Raw genomic sequence first — 23,420 nt, forward strand, 5'->3', positions numbered from 1 at the left:
AACTATTTGTGCTACATTTACCCAGCATTTCATGACCGAATATCTCACGTAGTTGAGACCAACTACATAGTAGATCTCACCTACATGAGAGATGTCATCAGTAAATGCGGTACATATAACACTATGCTCTCTAATTATCAATGGTGTTTGGGCCTTCGACTGGATGATCTGGTCCTGGTCTAAGCGTGTTGCATGATTGGTAAAAAAGACAGATATGTACATGATGAGAATCATGTTATATGGAGATGAGAAACACATTAAGCACTTAGGAGGTGATGGTTTTCGGTTTCTGATTGCTTAACTATGGCAGGTTTGTCAAATATGTCTGCTGGGTTAACTCTGCAATATCATATGGGGAATCAAATTAAGGGACCATTATGACACCACCATTCACACTACATATATGCTGCAAATGGGATGGTAGATGTTGATGAAAAGTAGGAGCAAACTTCAATAATATACCAATAAAGTTATATAGTATCTACATATCCACCAAGCCATGGAGCCTAGCAGGCCAATATCTGTCCATTTCTTCTGGGTATTATTATTAGGACTTTCTGGTCATTTGAGGTGGGTATTAGGTCATGAGAAAAGGGTTTTGAGTTGGTCTTGGAGCTCTTGGGGTAGTTTAGCAAAACAATTACAGTGGGAGATATTGTTCAATCTACCTATTTGATCCTTCATGATGAGAAAACTAGATTGTACCTGCATTACCTGTACTATTGTCTCTTTGTCTTTGTACCTTGGGAAATTTTTTTTTTCCTCTTTCTAAGACACCATGAGTTATGCAGTGATTCAAAAGATCATGAATCTTTAGAGTTGTAGGTATTAAACAGTACAAGTTTTTTTTTTTTTTTTTCTGCTGGAAGCTGCTTGCTTTTTCTATGGAGAACACCTGTACTAATAGCTTTCTATGGAGAACATCTGTACTAACAGCCTGCCAAACAGACAAACTCCTGTTTGGTCTCATTCAGGAAAACATAAGAGAGTTCACGGGCTAGCTTCTGTTGATTTTAACTACTAAGGCCAGAGAGCTTTGTTTTATATGTATAAGCAAATGCTGGTTAGTTGGATAAATTAGAAGAAAAGTAAGGTTCCTATTTAAGAAATTAGCAGTATCTATCTGTAGTTCAGCTAGATTAGATCATTCAAACCACAATAACGGTTCTCCTTGTCGTGTCATAGAAAATTCTCCGATGATTAAGTCAGTAAACTAGTCGTTTACTAGATTTCAGCAGAGTTTTGACCACACAATTCTGCTCAATAAATGAGTGCTTAGTATAAGGGTTTACTCTATAGCCATACTAGTTACCTTCTCACAAACATTATGAATGTAATAACAATGCTTTCAGTAGAAAATCTAGTGACCTCCCATCATTAATGGGAGTTGATTTTGCTGGGATATGAAATGACTCTTTGCATTATCCACTATACCAGCAATAACTTGGATACTTGCCTATGAGGTTTTGAGCTACAAACCTCAACAAAAAGAACATATTAACAATAGTAATATTAAAATACATGTGTCATACATACCTAGAAATCATCAATTCTGAGGAGTTCAATTTATGAGTACCATGCAAGCTGCAATTAATGTGACATCATCAATATGTATTGACTTCTATGATTCTGTTTAATCTTTCTTAAAGCACTTGTATATATATTTAAATTTAATGACTACATTACAATCACATATCTCTGTCAGACTGTCATGGGTTGGTACAAAGCTAGCACTACAGGTACATAATATGCTACTGAAGAGAGTTCACCCAAACACTTCAAATTAACCACCATGGGTTCTCTGCCAACTGAGGTATTCAGTGTGGAGCTGCAGCAGCATCCGCATCATGTTGAGGACACTACTGGTCGGGTTGAGAGAGCTCAGTGGTTGCTCAATTCTCCTGAGCCACCGGGTCTACGGCAGCAGCTCCTTCATGGAATCAAAAGCAATGTTTTTCCTCAAGGAAATAACTACTCTTCTAAGCAGAAAACTCCAGCTAGCCATGCGTTTTCGTTCTTTCGGGGTCTGTTTCCGATTCTTAGCTGGGGAAGGAATTACAAGGCATCAAAGTTTAAAAACGATGTGATGGCCGGCTTAACACTGGCTAGCCTTAGTGTTCCTCAGGTAAGTCTCCTAGCTTAATTTATACTTAGAAAAACATTATAATTGTCATTCTAATAGGATATTCTTCTTCCCTCTTTGTGTCTTTTTATGAATTCTGGCAGAGTATTGGATATGCTAATCTTGCAAAACTTGATCCTCAATATGGCCTGTGTAAGTTGTTTAGTTTGGTTTCTTTATCTGCAGATTTATGTTCATTCTCAGGTATTAATTTTTCTTGTTGTTTGTTTATTTCATTTAGACACAAGCATTGTGCCACCTCTGGTTTATTCTCTAATGGGGAGTTCAAGAGAGCTAGCTATTGGGCCAGTGGCTGTGGTTTCCATGCTGCTGGCCTCCTTGGTTCAGAAAATAGAAGATCCTGTGGCCAATCCTGTTGCTTACAGAAAGCTTATCTTCACTGTGACCTTCTTTGCTGGAATTTTCCAAGCTGCTTTTGGAATCTTTAGGTATGCTTCTTACAGAAAACTTGTTTTCCTTGTGACCTTCTTTGATGGAACCTTTCAATATGTATTTGGATTGTTTAGCTAGTTCTTTTCTGGAACCTTGTTCATCCTAACAAATAGACCAATTTTTTTTTATGGTACTTAACAGGTTGGGCTTTCTTGTGGATTTTCTTTCACATGCTGCCATTGTAGGATTCATGGCTGGTGCAGCCATTGTCATTGGTCTCCAACAACTGAAGGGTCTACTTGGGATCAATCACTTCACCACCAACACCGATGTGGTCTCCGTCTTGGAGTCTGTTTTCAATTCAATTGTTCATGAACCAGTAAGTTTTCTACAAGATCCATATCCTAGAAAAAAGATTTAGGTACTTCACATGGGTTGTCTCACAAGGAAAGACACTTCCAGCAGTGAGAAAATACTAATTAAGTGTACATAATTCAGTGTTTTTTGTTTTACTCTTGAAGAAAATCGAAAACCATTTCATGTATTTCATATGAAAAATGGCCAAAATATCTAGATTCTTGTTTTCTCAACCTGTTTATGTGCTTTTGTCAATTCACACAAAGTTGACAGATCTCTCTCTCCTTTGTCATGGCAGTGGTACCCTCTGAATATTGTCTTGGGTTGTTCATTCTTGATATTCCTGCTACTTACCAGGTTTATTGTAAGTATTGACAAATTTCTAGTCTCTCAAACTGCCCTTTAGCCAATCTTTTCTGTTTTAGTCGTTTAGCCCTCAAAGAACTTTCTTATCTGCAGGGCAAGAGAAACAAAAACCTCTTCTGGTTGCCAGCTATAGCCCCCCTTATATCAGTTCTATTATCTACTTTGATAGTGTTTTTGACAAAAGCTGATAAACATGGAGTGAAAATAGTAAAACACATCAAAGGGGGTCTAAATCCAAGTTCAGCTCATCAGTTACAACTCGGTGGCCCACATGTTGGACAAGCAGCCAAAGCAGGACTTATTTCTGCTGTTATTGCTCTTGCTGTGAGTTATCCTTTACTTTCACTATACATTTCTTCTTGATCAAGTTGTGGATTTTAATGATAATTTGAAGTTTTGATTTAATCAGGAGGCCATTGCTGTCGGTCGATCTTTCGCTTCCATCAAAGGGTACCATCTTGATGGGAACAAGGAAATGATAGCCATGGGATGCATGAACATTGCTGGATCTTTAACTTCTTGCTATGTGTCAACTGGTGAGTTATATTACTCCTACTTGTCAAAGGTGCAGTTCGAAAATCGGCATTAATTAGTAAAAAGCAATTGATTGGCTGTGGCTTCTGCAGGTTCATTTTCAAGAACAGCTGTAAATTTTAGTGCAGGGTGTGAAACTGTGGTATCAAATATAGTTATGGCCCTCACTGTAATTTTATCAGTGGAATTGCTTACTAGGCTCTTGTACTTCACTCCCATTGCCATCCTTGCTTCAATCATCCTATCAGCTCTTCCTGGACTTGTTGATATAACTGGAGCTTACCACATTTGGAAGGTTGACAAATTAGACTTCCTTGCTTGCATTGGTGCATTCTTTGGGGTCTTGTTTGCATCAGCAGAGATTGGTCTTCTTGTTGCGGTAACTTTTCACTCTTGTCATTTTAAAGTCCATCAATATGCATTAAATTCTATCTAGGATGGGAAGCTAACTAAAATTAACCAGACAAATTTTTTATCTAACTTTTAATGGTAAAATGTATATAATTTTCTGATATGTGAAGCTGAATTTAAACAAGAGGTAGGCTCCATCCATGATTGAAAGTGATAATGTAGTGGTGAGGATCTTGGTAGACTAGTGGATGCTTATCTTTAGTGTGAATTGGGCCTACCAGATGACCCAGGTAGAAGGATCAGGTCAATTCTTTTGGATATTTTTCACTTTTTTTAAAATATAAAATATATAATATATTGAGACTTACTGTTGATGAAAATCTAGCATGTAGCAATGTGGGGAATGAGATCATATTGCTCACTTTGCGAAATTCTATAGTAAGGTTGTCATATATGGACTCCTCATGTGTAGTCATATGATCATTTCATTAAACTAAAGTGAAGTTGCTATTTAGATGAATCATGTGGCTAATATGAAAGTCCACATCTATGATCTATATATGACACTCTCACCATGAAAGACTTTGCTCACTATACTTCATGTAACATGAGATCTCATGAGCATCTTGTAAGGCCCATATATGAATCCCATTGAGATTTGAATGATTTCAACATCCAATTGCAAGGAATCAAATCACCTTCAATTGACAAATCTAAAGTTTCCCATATGAGATTGTTATGCATGTGGGGCCATGTAGGACCCATTTTGGGTACATGTAGACTCTTACATAGTACCATTTCTCTTGTTACCCACTATATATATCACTTGGCCATTAATAGCAGTAGTATATTGTTTGATGCTTCATTTTGTTATATGTACTGAGCCCACTATAGATTATGGAGGTTTTTTTCCTTCATGGATTGATTCTGGTGGAACCTATCAAAATGTCAATTATTATTGAATAGCTTGCAAGTATCAAGCCAAATTATTCACTAGGAATAAGATTATTGTGAGTTTTTGATGGACTGCAGGTCAGCATCTCCTTTGCAAAGATATTGGTGAATTCACTTAGACCTGGCATAGAAGTTCTAGGGAGACTTCCAAGAACAGACATCTTTTGTAACATCAATCAGTACCCTATGGCCACAAAAACTCCAAGCATCTTGATAATTGGCATCAACTCTTCTCTGCTTTGTTTTGCTAATGCTAACTCTGTGAGAGAAAGGTACGAGTTTAATCAATTAGATTGCCATGATCAAGGGCTTTTGAGGTGACATAATTAATTTCAACTTGCAAATAATTAATGCATTAGGGCTATGTTTATTTTAGGGTAATGACGTCGGTGATGAAAGAAGAGAATGAGACTGAAGATCAGAAAGAAAAGGGAAGAATTCAACATGTAATCCTTGACATGTCTAGTAAGTTCCTTCTATTTGTAGTTCTAAAGCTTGATAAAAATTTATTAATATGCGAAGCGGTTGTATATGTATTCTTTCTCTCATTTTTATCTATCGAGCAATGCTCATTTGATAATATGATTGTGAAAGAATGACGTATATTCCACCTCTCAATGAGGTATAAGTTTAAAATTTTGGCTGACTAATGTTAAATTTTTCTTATGATAGATGTGATAAATGTCGACACTTCGGGAATTCTTGCACTAGAAGAAATACACAAGAAGTTGTTTTCGTATGGCATAGAAGTAAGGCATCAGTTCAAATTTTTATTTTTTTATTTTTTTGAAGTGTCTGATATATATGTAAATTTGTTATGGATTTCAATGATTTTCTTTATGTTTGATTGCAGTTAGCTATGGCCAACCCAAGATGGCAAGTGATTCACAGGCTAAAGGTGGCCAAATTGTTAGATAGAATTGGAGGGGAGAGGGTTTTCCTCACTGTTGGTGAAGCTGTAGATGCATGCCTCAATTCCAAAGTGGCAGGTGGGAGCAGCTGTTGATGGTTTGAGTGGCCTTATTGGATATTAATTACATAAAAAACCATGACTAAACCCTTAAAATATGCATAGCCTTATGTGCTGTGACTGTAAAGTAGGGAATTAAGTAAAGAGATGTTTGAATATTTTCTTGTTTTGGCCATATACATGGAGGTTGGTTTAGTCATTAATGTTACAAAAGTGGGGAAGGAAAATTGCAATCAACTTGTAACTCGAGTAGAGAAGAGTAGTTACTTATGCATTTAAAAAAATGCATTAGTACTTGGATTAATAATTCTTTTTACCCTTAAAAAAAGTAGAAAAACATGATTTTCTTCAAAATTTGAGGAGAGCAAAGACACCATACAATCAAAAGAATTAGAAAATTGGTGTAAAATAAAAATCAGAACTGACCAACCCAAATTGCAAATCTAAGTAAACCGAATTGGCCTAAACCTATCCTATTGGGTTGCTTTACGATTTAGTTAAATCATTACAGACATGATTGATGCCGTTCATAATTTAGGCGCTACACTGAACCGTGTCCAAGCCTAAAGGCTTGTTGTATTGTAGCTCATCCAAGATATGTATCTTCTATCAATGGAGTTTTAGCCTAATGGAAAATGATCTTGACTTACAGACTTATTATCTTAAATTCGGACCTTAATAACACATTGGCAATATGCGTGAGAAAACGCTCTCCTCTTCCTAACTTTGACAACAAAAAATTATATCTTCTTATACCTAACTATGGAGGCTTAGTTAGTCGAACGACACGTCGTTCTCATTAAGTTCGCTCCAACTACACCGAATCAGGAAATTCCCCGCGTCAAAGAGTAGCAATAAACTACCTAACGCCGTTATTTTCGGCAGTCTCAGACTCTCAGACCCTCTGTTTGGAAGGAAGAAAAATCCGAGAAAACGAAAGAGAAAAAAAAAACAATGGGAGCAGAAGCGGAAGAGGTAGAAAATAAGCAAGGCGAGAATCCGAGGTCCATGACGAAGGCCCAGTTCCTCGCCTGGAAACGCCAGAAGGTTTTTTTTTTCTTTTTCTTTTTGCAAAATTTCTCTTGCGTTAGATTTTTAGGGGCTAGGGTTTGTTTTTCTCTCATTCTTTCCCTTTCTGGTGTTGAATTGTATCTACATTACATAATTTGGAATTGGAAGCTTCATGTGTGATTAAATATCACTACTTTTTGGGTACAAATGCAATATAAGATATTGCTTAGAATATGCAAATAGAGGAAGTTTTCTTTCTTTTATGTGTAATTTGTTTGTGATGGATTTCAAGGTTTGTATTGATTGGTAATTGTAGATTTAAGGATTTCCTTGGAGTGTAGAGTTAGTGTGTTTCTGCTAGCAGCATTGCAAGGTATAAATTGTCACGGTCTTCCCGGCCTTGTAGTAGATTTTAGGAACTGATCACTTGTTATTCTTAAGAATCTAATGTTGTCTTCTATGGTTATAGGCTCTTGCCTGTGCCTCTTTCAGACTTGCAATATCTATAAAGAGTGTATTCTCATATGTATAAATTTTTTTTGTAGGATGATGATGCATCTGCCAGAAGAGCTGAAGCAGCAAGGAAACGTGCAGAGGACATAGCTGCAGGAACAGTGCAACTGAATGGCCGAGAGCTTTTCGTGCACGAACCTTGGGTTTTTGATAACACTCTTTATTGAGGTTAGTTTTGGTGAAGAGATGGATCTTGTTTTCTTTTTGTTGAATAATTAGAATTAGTGGCCTACTATTAGAATGTATTAATACTATGTAATCTTGATTTCTGTTCTTGGGTGTTTTAAAATGAAAGTAGAGTGAGTAGACAGATCCAAGTTGAGATAATATCAAGGATCTATCCTTTGTCCTGATGCATCTTCTTTTCCTGGGTCTTGTTTGTAAACATTGGATATATTTGTATATCTTTTATTTGTCTACCGCACAATAATATGGCAAAGTCCATACCAACTAACTTTTGTATCTATTTTTAATTAGAATATTGTGCAAAAAATCTATGTACAGAAGTACAATAGCAGGCTAAAGAGTTGAAAGCCAGGCACAATTAACCAAATTTACATCTTTGCAGCAGAAAACCTTGGAAAACCGAGAAGTAAAATCATTTAATTCTTGAAAGTAGAATCAGGAATAATCAATTCTGAAAATTGAATATGAGTATCCCTAACAACAAACCAGACTACAGATACTTAACAGCACTCCTGTATTGAAGAAAACATTTGTTCTTCTGGTTTACATAACCTCCATGCCATCTGTTATTTCTTTGTTTCTACAAATTGTAAATCAAACCTCCCCAGGCAAGCTTGATTCTTGAGGATTATATGGATGATTGTTTGTATGAACCGATTTAAACCTGTTATTCATTTGTTTCGCAAGGATCTGTGGTCTCACGTCAATTCTATCACCCACCTACCATGTTCATCCTGGCTCCTGCACAGGTTAGCTGTACCTTATTGCAGCAGCTTACTGTGGATAAAAGCCACTTCCCCAAATGAAACACTGCTATACCGCACTTCCCTTCCAATCAATCAGATGTTAAAAGCCAAGAGGCAATTGTTTATTGATCTTCCTATTTTCATAACAAGGAATGTTGTACCAATTATCAATACTTCTTAATGGAATTTAACCTTTTGGCACCTCCTCTTCCTTACATATGAGGGGATGATGTGTTCTTATTCAAGGGTTTTTTTTTTCTTCCTCATTCACATATTTATTACATTTTTTTTATTCCATGGTTGCCATGCTTCTCCATTAAATTCTCAAGTCATGATTGTTATTATAGATTTTAAAGTAACATGAGAACTGGAACTAGATAGAAAATTTAAAATAAATATATAAAAACATTTTATAAAATTCATGTAGGAATATGCCCTTAAACAGTTATGATGGACTATAATGTCAGAGTTACACTGTCTATTTATTAGTTGACCTTATTAGAGTAGGATATTATAGCAAGTGTTAACCCTTGCCAGACAAGTTAAAGGTGACCAAAACCCACTATCTCTTCATTGGAGGAATTGCTTGCTTGCTTGAAACATTCGAAGATGGGGGTCAATAGGCAGGCCGATTGCCTCAAACGCTGGATCATAAAGACTATTTTTCATTTCCCTGAAACCATAAAAACTGTAATAAGTTGGAAGTTAGTAAGAACAAGAAGAACATCATTCAATAAAATTTCGTAGACCTTGCATTAGAAGGAGAGAAAAGGTTAGACAACATATCCATTTCTTTTTCTTGAGATTCAAAAGTACTCCTGTTGACTTCTGTACTACTAGAAGCTGCTGAATTCCTCTGCATTTGATCCGATCAGTAAAAGATGTTTTCATCAGTGATAGTACAATGTCAGTTCTGAAACTCTTGCCCGCAGTTAAGCCTTTGCAAAACCATGGGAAGTAATGCAAGATAATACTGAAAAGTTGATACCTTGGAGCGTTTGGCCAGCGACGATGACTCTCCTAATAGAAGTTGTTTGCCATGTCGTTTGACAACGTAGTCTTGTTCTGGTGTCCCCTGCTACAACAATTTCCTTTTTCTTTCAGAAAACACTTATTTACAAAAGTTACACAAGAAAAAAGAAACTACCTATTGACAGGATTTTTGTCTAATGTGCATAGCAAAAATGTGCGACTAAGAATTCTTAAGTGGATAGGAGAGAGACCCCTAATTTACAAATGTAGAGTTCTAGCTATACATACCACTTTGAACTTTCGAAAATCATCGAGTGAGGAGAGGAAGACTCTTACTTGTTCAGTTTGGGAGTTTCGGAATTGAACACTCCTCTGAGAACTGCTATCACTTGGAATAGTAGATTGATTCAGTATGTCATCAAGTTGGAAAGGAGCAAACCTACAAAAAGAATTCTGTACGAGCATGAAGATGAAAGCACCAAGAAAACTAAACCCCTTTACATAGGTCCACCAGAAAACTAAACCCTTATAGATAACTAGCATCTCAACTTGATCTTAAACATGGCACGAAAGCAAGTTAGTTTCTAACTTTTTTTCTTTCAAAAGGAAGCAGTTCCTTTTTTCCTTGAAAGAATATATAATATAAGCAAATGAGGATCATTTAGGTACCTAAATGGCATAGGAGCTCTTGAGAGCCCAGAGCTGTGATTCTGAGGATCAGCTATGTTAGATAGCACAGAAGGCCTAGACCTTATATCAGCTACAACATCAGGTATCATCTGCACAAGGTCAGGGTTTTTCTGTTGACCACTCATTCCCTGAGGCCTAAGGAAGAAGAAGAAGGAAGAACCTTATTGGAATTCAATAAGCACATACATAGTTGTATGTTCTATAATATCATGGAAATTAAATTATGAAATTGAATAATTGTGTACCCAGATGCGATGATAGGTCCACTAACTATGGAGTTGTGTTGCTGTGGATAAGCTACATTAGATGCCCTTGAATCTTGGTTAGGTTGTTCCTGATGATCTGATACTTGCCCCAGCCTAATTAAATTCCAATAACCCATAATCATAAACATAATATTTGTTGTGCTTGCCATTTTTCCAAATGCTTAAGAAAGTATTTCTCTTTCATATATAGAAGACTTCAAGTTTCTATTTGCTCACCCAGACTGCATTAAAGGATCAGGTTGTATAGAATTAGAATGGTGTGGTGGCACCGCCTGGGTGTGATTATCTTGTGTTTCAGGCAAAGACTGGACCCTACATTTCAAAATTAAGATTGAACTATATTACAATACTCTGCTCAATGTTATACAACTGTGGTTATCTATATTCAATATCTGATCCAGTGAAGCATTATCAATGCTGTAGGAGCAAATGAAATTGGTAGCATATATATACTACCTTGCAGCAAACGAAGACTCCAGGATCCAGGGAGTCAGCACATTCTGGCTCTTGGTATGCTTAGGAGGCCTAAACTCAGAAGATATACAATAAGTTCATAGTCTTTGATCAACTGTTAACTTCCATTATCAAACTAATTTAAAAGATTAAGAAAGATGAAAGCTGGATCAGATACCAAAGAGGTGCAGAAAGCCCTGCAGGTCGCCTAGGGTGATGACATTGTTGTGAACCAAAAGTATTTGGTGGCTGCACTTGGTTCAGCTGTTGTGGCTGGTTCAGTAATTGCTGTGGTCCTTGGGGCCTGAATCAGATACATAAATATAGAGAAGTTAACAATGTGTTCATAAACAATGATTCTGTGTTCACCTTGCAAAATTTGAATTTTGTGTACCCTGTCTGTACAGCTCCATAGGGTATGCAGTTGGTCCATTGTTGGTTACACGCTCCATTAGCTGGCATAACTTGATTATTTTGGGTCCTAAATTCAATTATCACATTGAAATTAAGCATGTCAATGCATAAGCATAACTGCATACTTGCATACTAAATGTTATAAGAGCAGTCAACTAAGATGGTGATTATGGCAGGTCATGTACCAGAACCCTGATGGGGTCCAAGGCCTTGGAGGATCATTGAGTTGCTGGGGGTACAAAGTGGCTTGCTGCTGGTTGCTCTGGGATGGCCTTTGATCTGCAACTCCTAGCCCGGCCATCATCTGCTTACAGCAAACAAGTTGTGTACAACAGTATTGTGGTCAAATTGCTTGGTGAAATATCATGAAACTGATATCTTTTATTATTATTTTACAACAGGTTTTGAAGGGTCAAAACAGAGAACTTACTGTGTTTATGCCATATTGACTGTGACCCAAAGTTAGAGACCTGTGCATCAAGTAATTATGTTTGAAATCAGAATGTATGCGGTAGCAAGCTTTTGCAAATGAAAAGTTTCCAAAAGAGTAGTATTTTGACTTACAGAGGCACTTGCTCCATTTGGGGATGTGACTGAATTGCCACATTTGGTTCTGGTTCTGGTTCTGGTTCTGGATGGTGAGGCTCCACCACACCATCACGGATAGTTACTCCCATATGCATCTGCTTATGATCAAGATGTCAAAGATAGTCGTGGAAAATTGTTAGCCGTAGGTGCATATGGATCACATAGTGAATCTTGCATGCTTTGGTAACGGTTTGATTTCTCTTTGCTTAATTTACACAAGTATAAGGCTAAATTGTAGCAATGGTCCTTGAATTGTATCCCAAAATTCATTTTTGTGTCTGAATCTTAATAATAGTTGGTGTTGTTTTTAAAATTAGGTTTCGCATTGCACTATGGGTCCTAATTTGAGGACGGCCAACTGTTATTGAAAATGAGGGATGAAAATACAACTCGAGATACAATTCAAGAACCATTACTAGAATGTAGCCCAAACATGATAAAAACCATGTTAATTCTAAATTGGAGGACAATAAAATGCTTGAGGTATACATACCGGTCTTGGACGATGTGGCTGTATTGGCATGGGCAAATTGATGTAAAACGGTATTGTTTCCCTGTCGTTTTGAGCAAACATAAGTGGAGGGTTAGAGTACTGATAGCTTGTAAACCCTACAGCTGCCGGCATGAAAATTTGTGTGGAATTTGCTTGATTTAGACTGAACCAGTTATTTCCAGCTGATGATCCGGGCTCGAGATAATCCTATGTAAGAAGGCAACAAGAATAATCATCAACATCAACTAAACAAAACCTGAAAACATAACAAAAACAATTTTTAGTCTTAGATTGCACAAAAGTGAACCTTCTGTGCAATAAAATAAATACAAATTTAAAAATAAACTCAAAGTGAGGTCCGAAAAATGTTCTTTTATCATGTAGTCTAACATGTAATGTTGTTAGACTTGCAGTTAAAGTCAGTATGTTCAAATAAAAATTGACGTAATTAATGGTTTAAACTGATAATCTGACCATGCATATCAGATTATAAAATCTATGTCAAATTACGTTTTAGTGTCTTACCATTCTTGGAGGATGCAGTTGTGATGCTCCTTCAAGTTCAGGATTAAAGGCCGTTTCAGATGACGGAACGTTAGAAACTGAAGGCCCTGACTTTTCCGGATTTGGTTGAGACTCATTACTTTGCAATGCGGGACTGAGTTCTTCAATCTGATCAACATCAATACAAAAAATATGACTAATGCTCCCTTTGAAATGTTACAAGCATGCTTGTTTTTTTTTAAATAATTTTTTTTAAAAAAAACTGAACTAAACCGAGAGATACAAAATGAGTTAACGAGGCCAGCTGCATACTGTTATGCGACGGTGGCTTTGCGGCGTCTCAACTAATGGAGTTGAAGATGAAGCCCCCATTGATGCCAAGTTTGCAGGTTGTTGATGGAGAGGATCTGATAGTCCGCTAAAAGGAGTGAAGGCTGACACTGTTACGCTCTCCCTCGACCTTGCCCGATTCAAAGGCTGAGAGCTTCCACTACTTGATGATCCTAGATCAACATGTTCCTGGTACAAACATCACATATTATGTCGTAAAATAATTAAGCATTAGACGTACGAGAAAAATAAAACTATTTGTATCACACTTACTGATCATTGTTAGTAATATTTTGTCGTAAAAATGAGATCCATCTAAGTGGCATTATTATCACTTACAAAATATGTCATATTTTTGTTGAAAAAATGTTAATTAAATTGAAAATGGTATAGCGTATAAGTTCACCGCAGCCTTATTCTTCTGGTTTGAAGGCATTTGCATGTTGTGATTGGTGACAAAGTGATCATCATCATCACCGTCGTCGTCAAAAGTGAAGTTAAACTGATCAAAAGGAGCTCCTCCTTCGCCAGCCGACGACTCATTCTCCATCTGAATCTTTCTGATCACAATTTATATATGCTACAAATTAATCAATTTCATAATTTATATTTTTAGAAATACAAGACTTGTTAAAGAGAAAGTCATCAAATTATAAATTTCATGGCATTTATGGGACTAAATTTTCTATAAAAAAAATTATAAATAATGATTTAAATATATATATATAACCTATTTAAATACAAAAACAATTAATGAAAGGTCTGTCAATTTTGACTCTGCTCACTCCACAGACCAAAATAAAAAATTAAAAAATTTCTTAAAAAATTTAAACCTTTTTAAAAATAAATTTAAACTTGAGATGAGTCCTAATATGGAACCCATTAAAAACATCTGACACACTTTTAATAGAGGAATAACTTGACTTTGCTCAAAGGGAAGCAAATTTAAGGTCAGTGGATACATGCAACAGCAGGGGCCGAAGGGCCAGATTTTCTTTCCAAAAACCACCCATTTGATAAAACCAAAGAAAACATGAGTTTCCAGCACCAAAAAAAAAAAAAACATGAGTCCGATAACTTAGCAAAATCTTTGGGCATGTCAAAAACTTGGCACAGCTATAATCAAATCACATAACTTCGAACCAAAACTCATGCAAAATGAAAGTGCAACTCAAAGAACAAGAAGGACTAGAAATTAAATTGGTGCAACCAGGATTGTGAAAAGTTCATGCAAGAGTGACCAAAACTTGAAAAGTTCTTGTTTGGCTTTCTTGGTTTTAGCTTTAATTTTTCTTGTGAGTACAGAGAAATGATAAAATATTAAATTTAGAGTGACTGTTTGGACATAAATGTTATATAAAAGAGAGATCCGAGACCCAAAAAAATGTGTAGATTAAATCAAACTTGCATAAGCCAAACTAAATCAAAGGGTATTTTTTCATATATAAATTCCAAATTAAGTTATTTTCTTTGATTTTCTAGGAGATTCTTGTGAATTACCTGCGAATATGCCTCCTCACACGCCACAGATTACTAATAAGCAAGATAAATAAAAACCCTGTTACTCCTGTACATGATGAAAATGGACACAACAAAGTAGAAAGGGATTACAAAATGTTCTTTTCTGTGTAATTGGAAATGTGAAAACACAACAAAAATACAAAAAAATAAAATAAAAGAGGGGGATGGGGGATGTGAAGAAAAAGGAGAAGGCTGAGGATGGGGAAGGAGAGTAAGGAAGTGAAAGGAAAGTAAATACCAATACCTCTAGTTGTTAATGGGATTGGAAGGGAGGCACAAAAAGATAAAATTAACGAAGTTTTTTGTATCTTCAAATGGCTTAGGAGCTACAGCTTATTTATAGGCAAACAAACCAATATGTGTCACAAAGATAAAGGAGGTCAGCTGGTGAAAAAAAAAGAAAAAAAGTAACAATTCCGTACTTGGGAAATGTTTTAAGCATTAGTGTAACCTTTTTTTTTATTTCAAATTTTTATTAATTATTTGGTAATTGGTGAGAGGCAATACATTAAGCTACTTATAATTAGGCCAAAAAAGAGCCTCCTTTGTTTTGTTAAGCATGACAAAAGGGTTTAGTACATATTAATATGAGTGCATGTGTGTTCAAAATGGTATGTTATTCGCGCGCTTTCTACCTCTCGTATATACACTCGGTGCAAGAATTGTCGGGAATCTGGGAGCGGAAATAACACTTTCCTTTGTGTTACTTCATCAAATAATTAATCAACTTCCAATACATACACGTGTGCGTAAAACATTTTGTGTATTAGCCAATCAATATATCACATACTTCTAGTACTTATGCCAATGAATTTCCGCATAGATTCCTAGCTTCTTTGTCGGGATCAATTTCCATTACATATGAACAAAAGGATTGAATGATGCTTAAGGACATATTTTCCAAATGAATCATGGTTAATTATATGAATAACCATATATAATTAAGGAATTCTTTTTTACATAACATAATATGTGTGCGTGTGTGTGTGAGGTTAAAAAAATGTTAATTAGTCTTCTGCTTCGATATTCAAATTAAGCTTCCCCCCAACCACCCCCCCAAGTTTTTCAAATTTTGAGTGAGCAATTCATGCTTATTTGAATTTTCATTTATAAAAATTAATCAAATACAAATCAATATTTGTGTGGTAATTTGCATGCATGTACATGTGTAATTTGGCTGCAGTTGAACTTGACTGCAAAGTGTCGCTCATGAGCCAGAAGGTGAACCGAACACGATTATTTTCACACCTTCATTTGTTTTACATTTGAAAGCAATTAAAATCATCAGATTTTCGTAACTGAAATAACTCAGACTCTCCTCGTTGGCTTTGCCACGCTACAGGTCCTGCCATTGGCCCATGGCCAAACCTTAGTTGTATGCCTGCATGGAAATTTGTCTGCTAATTGTTCTGTTTTGCCACTTGTCGACCAAGTTGTAGGTAAAAAAGATGCCTTCTTCCGGTCAAGGTTATATAGTTCATAGAGATAAACATGAATGATGTCAGAGGTATATGGGACTTTTCTATATATATATTTTTTTTGGTCTTTCGAAAATAAATTATAGAAATTTATAAAATTATTTTTGTGGAAAAGTTTACATAAAGTCGAGTGCTTCTTTCAGTCCGGAAAGAAAAAAAAAAGTTCAAGTGAGGCTAGGTTTTATGCCAGGCAAATTGGATATATTTCTTGTTTGACCCCCAAAAAAAAATACCGGGAAAAAAAAAAAAGCCTTAGCACCAACTCAGTCCATTGAAAAAAAGCTCCCTGGATGGAACTTTGGAAGTCTGCTTGCAGCGTGCGTGACTGCTTTGCTATTCTCATCTCTCTACATGAAGGTTAGTACAAAATGAGGAATTGGTATATGATTTTATAGTAATCGTTGATATATGCTGCTGCTGTTGTTTTTTTTAAAATGAACTGCTGTACATGTTCTTTGGTTATTAATCTCAGAGAGAGAGAGAGAGAGAGAGAGAGAGAGAGGCTGGTGGGGGGTGGTTTCTGGCATATTCATTTTATCTTGTGTCTTAACACAATTTAAAAATGCCCCCCTTTCTTGTAAAATTCCTGGATCCGCTGAGGATTCAAAATCGTAATATATATGTCTTTAATTGAAACCATATGGATGAAAATAGAGTATCATTCAAACTAGACACACCTTCCAATAAACACTTAAACATTATAATCCAACCAAGCAACCAAAACAGAAAGAAAGAAAAGATAAAAAAAATTATAAAACGCAAAAATTTGTCAGTTGTTTTAACAAGAGTTTCAGTGGCAGCTGCTAGATTCTCCTACTTACATGTATTGCTACAAATTATAACAGCACGCTAAGGTTTTATATTATATATATATATATATATTATTTTTTTAATATGCTGCGGCATCACACATTAATGTCCATTAAGCTGAGGGACTTTGTTTTCATGATACTCTGCACCTTCATTGTAAGCTTGAACATTGGGGCTGCCCACTGGGATCTCCACCTGTTCGTGTGGCATTATTTCTGGCATGTTCGAGCCTACCATTGTATGCTGCTTCATTGCACCATCATTCAAATTAATTGACTCAATTAGAACGCCAACCCAAGATTAGAAATAACAAATATATACTCATGGCTCATATACTACTAGAAAAACAGCCTAAAGCCACGGTGTTTAGGTCACGGCAGGAAAATGTTGGCCTTTTCTAGTCTCACAACCACAAACACTATCTTGTAAAACGGGGTAGTAAATTTTCTCTTGTCAAACACTTTAAATATGTTAAGATGTCAAACTGTGAATTTGAATAATTGATTCGGTAAAATTATGTCCGCACGCACAGTCCTGACTAACCTATAATATGCTAGATATCTGATAAGATCATCACACCTACTTTTGGCAAACCTTATTGACAATACTGAAAGATGAAATAGAGTGTATGTAGGATAAAGAAATGAACCTGAAATTGTGGCAACAAGCCTGAGGGCATGAGGTTGGAGGGGTGCCCAGAGGAATTAGTGTAAGCCTGAGGCCATGGCGGAAGCTCTCCATCACTGGCATTTGTGACACTCACATGACACTCTCCCATGCTACTTGGATCTGCATTTGAACTTGTTCCTTGTGAAAACGGATCATACAGTGTCGATGACAAGTTCCTACACATTAAGAAAAACTTAAGGTATTTCATTATAATTTAATTAATTAATTCACAAACCTTAATTCGATTAATTAGGTACCTAAGTTGATGATCCAAGGGAGCAGATGCATCGTAAATTTGGGCTTGGTTGTGGCCACCGCTAGACAACCAACCTGCAACCTCATTCTCGAAGGAGCCTGGCAACACTTGCTGTATATCCACAAAATTATGAAAAATGACTTAAATTGTTTATAATTTATGCAATTTCAAATGCGAAAAATCATGAAACCTCTATGCAATACGGTACATATTTAAGAATTCAATTAAAAAATTCAACAAATCATCGAAACCGATTAAAATTATATAAGACTAAATCGGATCCATTAGTTTAAGCTGGTTGCCTTGGATCTTGAAGGCCCCAAGATTACACTACAGTATATATTCATAATAAAAGAGACATCTTATATTCAAAGATGACATGTAATTACCCCTTAAATACTCGTTTTTAAGCTTCAAGATGAAATTAAGCCGATCTTAACACCACAATGACTTTTCTTTAAACATCGATTTACTTACCGGCATTCCAGATGAATCATAGGAAGAAAGATGATTACTCAGCAAATATTCCTGCAAAATGAAAATAGAGATCATGATCAATTAAGTTATCTTCCTCATAAGAAACCAGAAAAACAAATTTAATTAAATGATGAAGGGGTGTCTCAACCTTTCTCTGCATAACACGCGTCAATGTGTCCATAAGGCTTTTTTCGCAGGATTCAAACTCCGCCATAGATGCGATTTTTAATGGGTCAGGCTCATATATCCTATATAAATTTATCAGCCAAAGAAATATAAATTTTATAGCTTAAGGAAGAAAAATTAAGATGAAATATGTTGGCAAAATGAAGAAAAAATAAATTATATATTTACTTGTAGGTTTTTTATTTTATAATTTATACCTTATCTGCTCTTCGGCCATTTGAAGTTGTTGCTGTAGTCCTCCAATTTCCTGTTGAAGTTCCTATAATTAAAGAGGAATTAACCATGTCAAGGTCAAGAATCATAAGAAAAAATAAACATATTTTTTGTTTTCTTCTCAGAAATAAAAAAAACAAAAAAAAAAACATGTAAAGGTCAAGAATCATAAAAAACCAAAGTAACATAAGCTTACAAAAACAACCTCACACAAGCAGCAAAGTTTGTACCTCAATTTCAGAGCTAACAGCCGTGGGACTACTTCGATTCAAGCATTCAGAGTTGAGGCCACCCAAGGAAAGAAACAAACAAAATCAATCAAGCTATTTATAGAAAAACGTGAAACTGTTCGGTGTGGCCGTAATGTTATCAATTCACCTATTATAACTTATATACATTTATTAATTCATATATATAAAGCAAAAAGTAAAGAATGATAAACATTCAAAATACCAGAAAATGCTCTTAGTTAATGCAAACACTAATAATTGAAATTATTAATTAAATGATGATAATATGGTAAATTTACAATTTTTCATATTTTAAAAAATTAAAATTAAAAGAAAAACTAGATAATGGATCCTATTTTTATGAAACACAACTACCTATTATCTTTTTTAATTCTAAAATAAATTTAAAAATTAAATAAATAAATAAATAAAAACTTCTCGCAGGCGCGGAAGTGCATGCGAAAAAGCTAGTATATTATAAAGTATAAACTCGATATCATCACGCGTTATAATTTTGGTGGATTTGTACATAATACCACCATGTGGTGATGTTACGGGCACACGCAAATATTTCTCATTTCTTCATTGCTTGTATTGAAAAAAAATTAAGAGCATGGAGAGGAGGGGACAAACTTGGCAAGTTGTAGAGCAATATCATTTTCACTTCTTAGTTGCTGAAGAGTCCTAAGCAAGTACTGCAAGAAAACAAACAATATGGTATATGTATATATTTATGTGGAGAAAAATGAATATATGTAAAACCACGAGAGAAAATACAATTGAGTACATTGCTAGATGTCATGTATCTGACCTCTTTGTTTTGAAGATCACTGCAAAAGGACAATAAAAGATTAAATTATATTCAACAAATTCAGACCCAAATAAAATATTCAACAAAACCAAAATATGACAAAAATGAAGAACTTTGAGACTATTAATTCTAGAGGGGAGAAAGAGCATACGGATGTTTGCTGTGATCGGGAAAAATTATAGCACTGCAATAATTAACCAAAAAAAACCATAATTAAATAAAATTAGCTGTCTAATTATAAAAAAATTAAAAAATTCTGTGGGAATTATCAAGTAATTTCTTTAGTTTCAAGAACACGTACTGCTCTCTTTCTTGGTCAGGAAGATTAATGTAGCGGGTGAATACATCCTCAATCCTGATTTCCACAGTAAATTTTTTATCAGAGCAGAACTTGGATGGAAATTTAACCGAGAAACACAAACCAAAAGAAAATTAAGAAATAAACCATAAATATATATTAACTCTAGAGTTAAATACCAAAATTATCCCTGTAATTTAGACCATGTGTTATAGATTTGGTATTTGACCCTTAATTTTAGTTACATTAAGGAAAGAAACACCCGTACATGCATGCAAATTTAAAGTTAACTAGAAGTTGTACGGCTAGTCATATTTATGGACTAAAAAAAAAATTAATGAATAATGATTGTTTTTGCATTACTTATCATCGTCAACATGCACAAACAACTAGTAATAATCATTCAAATACGCGTGGACAACTGTCGTTAATATTCACTTTGTTCCTAATAAGGGGCGCAAATGATGTTCAACGTACTCTAGTCAGAGATCCTATTCTCAAGGCAAATACCAGAAGAAAAAAAATGAATTCATGAATGGTTTTCAAAATTATCCACTTCTATCTCCAAAAACAATCACAGAGTAAAAGAATTGCTATCATAATCTGTAAAAGCCAAACAAAGTGGAATTTTTTTTTTATACGGAAAGAAAAGAAACATATATCATTCTAAAAAGAACATACAAAAAGCATGCAAGAATAGTTACATATGACAAGTGAGAGATTTAGGATGGTAAAACCTTCGCTTGCCGGAAAAATGGCTGAGACGACCGGAGGGAGAGAACATGATAAGAGCAATGTCAATGTCACAAAGGATGGAAAGCTCATAGGCTTTCTTAATGAGTCCATTTCTACGCTTTGAAAATGTAACTTGTCGATTGGTGGTGTTTTCTATTCTCTTTATCTCCAGCTTAACACGACCCATCTTGATCTGTCAAGCTTCTAAATCTATGAGGGGAACAAAAAAAGAAAGAAAATCTAAGAGAAGTTGTTTTAAGAAGGAAAATTTATGAAGTGTATCCTCTAATTCCTATATATGAACAATGCATGGAGAAGAAGAAGCTTAAAAGAAGGGTGGTTGGGTACGAGAGAGAGAGAGAGAGAGGGAGGGATAGGGGGATTGGTTATAAATGGGTGGGAGAAGAGATAGGAGGAGGACATTCAGAGAGATCAAAGGATTGGATGGTCAATAAACTAGTGGGATGATCATTGGTTAATTATGATTAATTCTTTGAATTGGGGCCCTTGCTGGCTTGTTGGATCTTGGGCCTATTTTAAATACAGAGTCATGAGGATCAGCATCACTTTTTCCAATTGGACAAAGTCGCCCACAAAAGAGTTTTCCTTCTTTTTTAATTTTTAATTTTTATAAATTTATCGGAGAGGAGATTCAAACACAAGACCTTGAGTGTTGAATAATTGCTATTAATTATTTGAGCTATAAGTCCCTTACAATTTTTATTTTTGTTGAACACAAGAGTTTTCTGTCATAAAGTTAAAATTGTACGATCACTATTTACAATAAATTTCCCACTCTCTCCCTCATACACTTAAATATAATGTAACAACAATTAGTTATTGGTTCATAGAATTTCTTTCTTTGTTAATGAGTCTAGCCTAGTGGAAAAAAGGATCTTGACTTACAGACCAGTAGTCTCAGGTTGGAACTCGACCGCCCATAGCACAATAATTGTATGTGTGTGAGAAAACCCCCTCTCCCATTCTAATTTTGACACAACCAAAAAAAATCCTCATAAAAAAAACATAAGAGATGCAAGAAGATTATTTTAAAGTGTAAAAAACATGCATCTCCTATTCAAAAACATTAAATCTAACAAACTTTACATGTTAGGGCATCTCCAACAGCCTCTTCAAAGGCTTTGGTACACTAAAATAGATGAGTCGGCCACATCAGCAAAACCTTCTCCAACAACCTAGTCAAACCCACTCACCAAATCTGAGACTCCTCTTTCACTCTTCAGAACAGACAAGTGAACTTGACTTTTCAATGCATTTATTAGAGGCTAAAGGAAATCGTAGACAACTTCAACTCAAAACTAATTTGCAATGAGGAAGTAGCACTCCTTGTAAACCTAGATTAAGTTTCTTAATTTTTCATGAGGGACAAACATTCTCAATAGATGTTAATGCGAGTAACCCTGTTTTTGGGTCTGATTATTTCTAAATTATTTAGGATTCGAAAGGCCAACCAAGTTTTGTGTAAAAGACAAGGCAAATGAGCTAAGCCCATTGCTAGCTATTTGTAAAAGACTGAGTTTTTTTGTTTTGTTTCAACAATTTAAGTGTTAAATGAATGTTGTCTGCTGCATGCCCTGCCGCTATTATTCGAATAGCAACTCTATACTAAGCTAACAGTTTCCAAGTTCAATGTGCTTTTGTTTGTTGTTGGCTGGGCCTCCTATAAATTTTTAACTATTTGGCTTCCCAATTAATTAAAAAAGATTAATCCCTTTGAATTCCTTGGGACCATGCATTGCATTTTGCTGTTGTTGATATTTGCAGATAAATACCAAGTTCCAAATGTACATTTCTACACGTTCCATTGTCAGGATAATAGAAATATGCGTGTGAATTTTGGAAAATAGGAGTATTTTGGACTAGTCGCCTAATAATCCTAATGCCACTCTAGGACGAAATAAAAATCAATAGAATGTTTGGGCATCTCAGGCCAATTTATAGGAACTAGGAAATGAGGACTTCTTATCCACAGAAGAAAGCTGGTGTCCGGAGTTCAAAAATGAAAAATGAAAAATGAAAAATTAGGTATTAGACATAAGAATCTTTACTAATAAGGATTTGATACCTAGAGTATTTCTATTTTGGTTTTAATACATAGGAATCAAATTTTGTTTTGGATTTGGCCAAAGAGAAGGCCCAGATTCGTTGGGTTTGTCTATATTATAAAGGTAAAATACAATTTTATTCTTTTTGTTTAAAAGCCTTCCAAAATCAGATCTCACCCTTTCTTTCTTTCTCTATTGGACAAAGACACAGGACATCGACTGTCTCAGATCATGGCTTCTCAGGCCACTAGTGATGATGATGATGACGACGACGACGATGATCTTGAGTTCCGTTTCACTCAGCCACCAAATTCACCTTCTTCTTTGTCCGGCAATGGTTTTAATTAGAGCGTTCGCCGGTCAAATTTGAGTTGAAAAACCCAGCATGGCTGGGAACCTCATATGCGTGATCGTGGCTGTTGATGGTAGCAAGGAGAGCATGAACTCCTTAAGCTTG

The 23,420-nt window shown here is 35.4% G+C and overlaps 3 protein-coding genes across 9 annotated transcripts; 2 read left to right on the forward strand and 1 right to left on the reverse strand.

The window, feature by feature from the left end:
• The first annotated feature begins 1,748 nt into the window (after nucleotides 1–1,748).
• Nucleotides 1,749–6,205, forward strand: AST56 (STAS domain / Sulfate transporter family). Its single transcript, XM_008235771.3, is given in 13 exon segments — nucleotides 1,749–2,125; nucleotides 2,227–2,275; nucleotides 2,364–2,571; nucleotides 2,717–2,894; nucleotides 3,171–3,236; nucleotides 3,332–3,562; nucleotides 3,648–3,774; nucleotides 3,865–4,151; nucleotides 5,156–5,349; nucleotides 5,454–5,542; nucleotides 5,750–5,826; nucleotides 5,931–6,068; nucleotides 6,071–6,205. Coding segments are annotated over 13 exon segments (1,998 nt in total). The 5' UTR covers nucleotides 1,749–1,792; the 3' UTR covers nucleotides 6,092–6,205.
• Nucleotides 6,206–6,911: 706 nt separating this feature from the next.
• Nucleotides 6,912–11,863, forward strand: LOC103332977 (zinc finger CCCH domain protein). 4 transcript variants are annotated; one of them, XM_008235767.3, is made up of 3 exons: nucleotides 6,912–7,094; nucleotides 7,604–7,739; nucleotides 8,507–8,704. In XM_008235767.3, exons 1-2 carry the CDS (start codon nucleotides 7,002–7,004, stop codon nucleotides 7,736–7,738), a joined length of 228 nt encoding a protein of 75 aa, XP_008233989.1. In that variant the 5' UTR covers nucleotides 6,912–7,001; the 3' UTR covers nucleotide 7,739; nucleotides 8,507–8,704. The 4 variants fall into 4 exon arrangements, with proteins under 4 accessions (XP_008233989.1, XP_008233986.1, XP_008233988.1 ...); XM_008235764.3 differs by having other exon boundaries at nucleotides 8,445–8,584; XM_008235766.2 differs by lacking the exon at nucleotides 8,507–8,704 and adding an exon at nucleotides 11,475–11,863 and having other exon boundaries at nucleotides 6,913–7,094.
• Nucleotides 11,864–16,876: 5,013 nt separating this feature from the next.
• LOC103332976 (agamous-like MADS-box protein AGL104) lies at nucleotides 16,877–21,234 on the reverse strand. 4 transcript variants are annotated; one of them, XM_016794463.2, is made up of 12 exons: nucleotides 20,900–21,234; nucleotides 20,166–20,219; nucleotides 20,016–20,048; nucleotides 19,865–19,883; nucleotides 19,687–19,748; nucleotides 19,054–19,084; nucleotides 18,808–18,869; nucleotides 18,573–18,672; nucleotides 18,425–18,475; nucleotides 17,949–18,058; nucleotides 17,672–17,867; nucleotides 16,877–17,265 (listed from the first exon to the last, which is right to left on the reverse strand). In XM_016794463.2, the coding sequence occupies exons 1-12, from the start codon at nucleotides 21,082–21,084 to the stop codon at nucleotides 17,125–17,127; spliced, it is 1,044 nt and encodes a 347-aa protein (XP_016649949.2). In that variant the 5' UTR covers nucleotides 21,085–21,234; the 3' UTR covers nucleotides 16,877–17,124. The 4 variants fall into 4 exon arrangements, with proteins under 4 accessions (XP_016649949.2, XP_016649947.2, XP_008233985.2 ...); XM_016794461.2 differs by having other exon boundaries at nucleotides 19,841–19,883; XM_008235763.3 differs by having other exon boundaries at nucleotides 16,878–17,265; nucleotides 19,054–19,081.
• Between the last annotated feature and the right edge of the window lie 2,186 nt (nucleotides 21,235–23,420).

This window comes from Prunus mume, linkage group LG2 (assembly GCF_029339155.1).
Source record: "Prunus mume cultivar Tortuosa linkage group LG2, ASM2933915v1, whole genome shotgun sequence".
Lineage (NCBI taxonomy): Eukaryota > Viridiplantae > Streptophyta > Magnoliopsida > Rosales > Rosaceae > Prunus > Prunus mume.